Consider the following 1085-nt stretch of genomic DNA (forward strand, 5'->3'; position numbering starts at 1 on the left):
TTGACAAATGTTCCAAAGAAACCTCAAATTAAAAATATTTGCATTTGAACTTATCACCTCCTGTAAAATCCATTCCTTCATTTGTATTCCTTATCTAACTTGATAGCACCAGCAGCTACCCAAGCAATCTTGGATAGCTCTAACTTGCCTCTCTCTAATCGCATAAGCCAGTTACTTGCTGAATCTTGGTGCTATAATCTTTTACATATTTACCCTCTTTGTGTTTTATTCTCTGCCTTCCAAATGGCACTTTAAACACACAATCTGAAATTAAGTTCTGATTTTCTTTCTTAAAATTTTCTTTTCTTTTCTTTTCTTTTTTATTTAATAAAGTTTTATTTTTCCAAATGTACAATTGGTTGGACCTATTCATGCATCTTCACCAGCAGCTGGAGCATCTCCGCCCTTGGTATTTCTGGTGTAAATTACTTGAGCTCTGTGCTTTGAAACCAGTTTGATAAGTCCTTTACTAAGGAGCTCCTGAAGGGCTGCCCTGGCCAGGGAGCCTCGAATCTTCAGTCTCTCAGAGACTACAGCTGGGGTTATAAGTTTATAGTTGGGAACTTCCTTACAGAGTTTGTCGTAGGTAGCTTTGTCAAACAAGACTAAGTTATTGAGCTTGTCCCGAACTTTGCCTTTGGACCACTTCTTCTTTTTGGCCTTGCCCCCAGATTTGTTCACTGGGTCTTTGTCTTTCTTGGCCGACTTTCCGGCGTCCTTCTTCTTCTTGTCGTCCTTGGGCGGCATTGCGAAGCTCGGGGAGCAGCAGCAGACACCGCAGGCTTGCTAAGATGTCGGACAAAAAGGAAAAAATTTTCTTTTCTTGTATTTGGAAACATTGTCCAATCCAGTGCCTGTGACACAGATAGGAGACAGGGAAATACTGAGTAGAAGACTGATGTCCCCTGGCAAAGGCCCTACCCTCAAGTTGGATACCCACAGTCCTAAATGAGAACAGGTATTTTTGTTCTTGCACCCAAAAAGTTGCCTTTGGGACTGCCACGCCCACCATCCTGCACCCATATAAACCCTGAATCCCACGCTCTAGAAGAGACCAGCAGACCAGCGAGAGCGGAATGACATAG

General features: G+C 42.6%; 1 protein-coding gene across 1 annotated transcript; it reads right to left on the reverse strand.

Annotated features, from left to right (window-relative positions):
• Positions 1-296: 296 nt before the first annotated feature.
• Positions 297-806, reverse strand: LOC695218 (small ribosomal subunit protein eS25). Its single transcript, XM_015139212.3, has one exon. It carries the CDS (start codon positions 745-747, stop codon positions 370-372), a length of 378 nt encoding a protein of 125 aa, XP_014994698.3. The 5' UTR covers positions 748-806; the 3' UTR covers positions 297-369.
• Positions 807-1085: the final 279 nt, after the last annotated feature.

The sequence above is a fragment of the Macaca mulatta genome, chromosome 5 (genome assembly GCF_049350105.2).
Source record: "Macaca mulatta isolate MMU2019108-1 chromosome 5, T2T-MMU8v2.0, whole genome shotgun sequence".
NCBI lineage: Eukaryota > Metazoa > Chordata > Mammalia > Primates > Cercopithecidae > Macaca > Macaca mulatta.